Source organism: Triticum urartu, chromosome 5A (genome assembly GCF_056163025.1).
Source record: "Triticum urartu cultivar PI428250 chromosome 5A, HENAU_Tu73, whole genome shotgun sequence".
In the NCBI taxonomy this organism is placed as follows: Eukaryota; Viridiplantae; Streptophyta; class Magnoliopsida; order Poales; family Poaceae; genus Triticum; species Triticum urartu.
Window position 1 is genome coordinate 503442825 of NC_141877.1, and position 3642 is coordinate 503446466.

The 3642-nt window shown below is 47.0% G+C and overlaps 1 protein-coding gene across 1 annotated transcript; it reads right to left on the reverse strand.

The window, feature by feature from the left end:
• Positions 1–1490: 1490 nt before the first annotated feature.
• LOC147972277 (uncharacterized) lies at positions 1491–2879 on the reverse strand. Its single transcript, XM_087524286.1, has 2 exons — positions 1838–2879; positions 1491–1531 (listed from the first exon to the last, which is right to left on the reverse strand). The coding sequence occupies exons 1-2, from the start codon at positions 2877–2879 to the stop codon at positions 1491–1493; spliced, it is 1083 nt and encodes a 360-aa protein (XP_087380412.1).
• Between the last annotated feature and the right edge of the window lie 763 nt (positions 2880–3642).

A 3642-nucleotide genomic window follows, 5' to 3' on the forward strand; every position in this document is an offset into this window, starting at 1 on the left:
TGGTCATCACTGTTTATATCTTTCTCCTCCGTGTAGAACGTGTATCCGTTGATATCGTATGCTTGATACGTTGCGAGGTTGGTCCAAGGGCCATGTTCTAAGGCATATATGAGTGTTCCGTTCGGACAACCCTCTTCCGGGGGATTAGCCAGAACGTACTCTTTGAACCAATACACGAAAGTGGAGTTGTTCTCTCTAATAACTTTTGCGTCCGTCCTGTGCACCCCACGGTCACGGTACTTCTTTGTGATGGTCTCTTTGTGCAGTGTCACGAAATCTTCTAGCACATCTAGGTGTTGTAGAACTACTAAGTTTGCCCTGTCAAGGTCGTTTTGTCGGGCCGAGCGTAACACATTCACATCCCTAGCTATGACCGTTGGTGTGACCTTCGCCTTCAAGCCTTCCACAGTGCTTGTTGACGGGCAAACCAACAACAGGGTCTTTGGTCAGATAAGTCTCACAAAAAGAGATGCACTCTTTGGTTAGATATCCCTGGGCTATGCTTCCATCTAGATGGGACATGTTACGAACGAATCCTTTGATGACCCCATTCATCCTCTCGAACGGCATCATGCCATGCAGGAATGTCGGCCCTAGGTCGATGATGTCGTCCACGATGTGGACACATAGATGCACCATGACAACAAAGAACGCGGGCGGGAAGTACATCTCTAGCTCATTCAGTATGACAACAATCTCTTCCTGTAGCCTATGGAGTTGCTTCACACTGATCGACTTTCGAGAGATAGCATCAAAAAAGTGGCATAGGTCAGTAAGCATCTCGCACACATGTGTGTCCATAATCCCTCTAAGTGCAACCGGGAGTAACTGCGTCATCATCACATGACAGTCGTGAGACTTCATCCCACTGAACCTTTTTTCTATGTGTCCAGATATCTACTTATCTTCCCACAGTATCCGGAACTAACTTTGATTCCGGCAAGGCACTTGAACAATTGATCGACCTCCTTAGGATCTAAGGTGAAGCAAGAGGGGGGCAATATTGTTCTTCCTTCTTGTTTACTTTTCCCCCTATCTTCCATCTCCGTCTCCGTCTCGGTCTCCTCTGACAACCTTTTATCGGGCATTTGGAGATCTTTCCTGATTTTCAAAAATTCCAAGTCTTTTCTTGCCTTTGGCCCATCCTTGGTCCTCTCCGGCATGTTCATCAATGTTCCAAGCAAACTCTCAAGGATATTTTTTGTGATATGCATTTGATCAAGGCTATGAGGCGTGTTGAGTATGGGCCAGTATTCCAATTCCCAGAAAAAAGATCTCATCTTCCATATCTTCAGTAGGGGCTCTGGCGCCTTTTTCTTCGTCTCTCCCAGCGAGGGGCACGCTTATGTGGAGGATCTCGATGCTCAGCCTTACCATTGAATAGATCTCCATGCTTTCTCCATGGGCCATACTTCTCGAGCCATCTTCGATGCCCCATGTACACGATTTTCAAAGACCCGCCATCTTTCGATAGCTGCAGAGAAGTTGTATCATCCATGCACCTCGTGCATCCGCAATATCCGTGGCACACCTAGCGGGAGAGATAGCCTTAACCAAGATAGTCTTGCACCATCATGATCTGCATGGTCTCATGTAGAAATACTCTCCTTTTCTTGCATCCCATGTCTTGGCCGGCATTGTCCATAAGGTTTGTAACTCCTCTTTCAGTAACCCGAGATAAAGATTTATATCATTTCCCGGTTGTTTCGGCCCTTGAATAAGCATAGCCATGTGTATGTATTTTTCCTTCATGCACAACCAGGGGGCAGGTTGTACATCCATACAAACATGGTCCATGTGCTATGATTGGTGTTCTGGTTGCCAAATGGATTCATACCATCACTACTAGCGCCGAGCACAATATTCCTTGGATCATTTGCGAAAAATCCAAATTCAGCATTTAATGCTCTCCACTGGCTAGCATCTGCGAGGTGTCTCAGCTTCGGCTCATCTCTTTCATCTGGCTTCACCCTCTCCGCGTGCCAGCGCATAAGCTTTGCTTCCTTAGGATCTACGAAATACTGTTGTAGACGCGGAGTGATCGGAAAGTACCATACAACTTTCTGTGTAGCTTTCTTTCCGGCCTTTTTATATTGTGAAGCATTGCACTTTGGACAGATGGTTTTATCCTCGTGCTCGTTCTGATATATGATGCAATCAGTGATGCATGTGTGATATCTAATATGTAGCAGATCAAGAGGGCACACGATTTTCATTTCCTCCTCGACACTAGTAGGATACAGGCTTCCCGCGGGAAGAACCTTCTTTAGGTACTTCAGAAGCTCACCCAGGCTTGTATCTGTCCATTTGTTTTTTGCCTTCATCTTTAGAAGTGCTAGTGTGAAACTCAAGCGGGTCACCTCGGGATTACAACGATCATACAAAGGAGTCATCAAGTCTACCTCCAGTTGCGCCAGTTTGTCCTCCTCTCTAGAAGCAGCTCTGTCACTAGTCGTCTTCTTACGAAGCAGGTCTCGAACATGCGGGTCCCGCATGGCTAAACTTAGTAGCGACGAAGACGGCGGCGTGTCCGCGTCTTCTCTGCCTTGAACTGCCTCTTCGCCATCGACATTTCCGAGGTCGTCTTCCTCTACGGGCACATAATCGGTCATCTCTTCGTCTGGTGGCCCCATGTCGTTATTTCCTGCCCCCTCGACGTCCTCCTCCTCCTCATCATCATCATCATCATCATCATCTTCACTTATCCACCGAGTATGGCCATGCATGAAACCATGCATGAGCAGGTGCGCCTTGAATTTACCACCCTGAGAGGGGTAGAGCCTGACTCTTCCTTTGCATTTTTGACACGGACATAAAACATCCCTCAGTCTTTTTTCATGCATGTCATCCACAGCGGATTGCCAGTATCTTTCCACCATCCTTCCATTGACCTTCATGATCACCTGCGCGTGGAGCAAATATTATAACTACGTATATATGCATGCATGGATCAAATTCATACAAAAATTTGGCATGACCTTCCCTAAACATAGGACATATTGAGTTTGCCCGAAATTCGCCGAAACGGAAATGAATCGACATTTCGGCAAAACATAGGCAACTCATGTCACTCACATGGCACACACAATTTGGTATATTCATATCGCACATAGTTTAGGTCCTAATCGCAAACACACATATTTCCATTCTTGCACAACTCTTTTTTTGCTCACCTATTTGTCGAGAGGAATATCGAGCACCTTCTTATAACTAGCTAGTAGCTCTAGATAGAGCTATGAGAGGGAGGAGGGAGGGCATTAATGGAGGGGGTGGTGGAGGGGCAAAGAAGAGAAGGGGAGAAGGGGCAAAAGAAAGGAAGAGGAAGGAGGGAGGGCATTAATGGAGGGGGTGGAGACGGGGCAAAGAAGAGAAGGGGCGGAGAGGTAAAAACAAGGAAGAGAAAGGAGGGAGGGTATTAATGGAGGGGGAGGAGGGGCAAACAAGAGGGGGAAGCATTGAAGGACAAGCCAGTGCAAGAGGGAGGGGGAGAAAGAAAGGGGGAGGAAGAAGAAGGGGGGAAAGGTGGCAGATATTTTGGCTGGCGACCATAGCAGTAGCTAGCACTGGGCAGCAAAGCACGCTACTGCTATGTGTGCCAGCCAAAATATCTACTGGTACATAAAACTAGCTATAACGCTTGCC

Bases quoted from the DNA above. Each gene is read 5' to 3' on its own strand.
- LOC147972277 (XM_087524286.1), bottom strand. From the start codon at position 2,879: ATGGTGGAAAGATACTGGCAATCCGCTGTGGATGACATGCATGAAAAA. The intron at 1,532-1,837 runs GTATGAATCCAT...CTCTCCCGCTAG, and splicing joins GCTCGGCGCTAGTAGTGATG to GTGTGCCACGGATATTGCGG.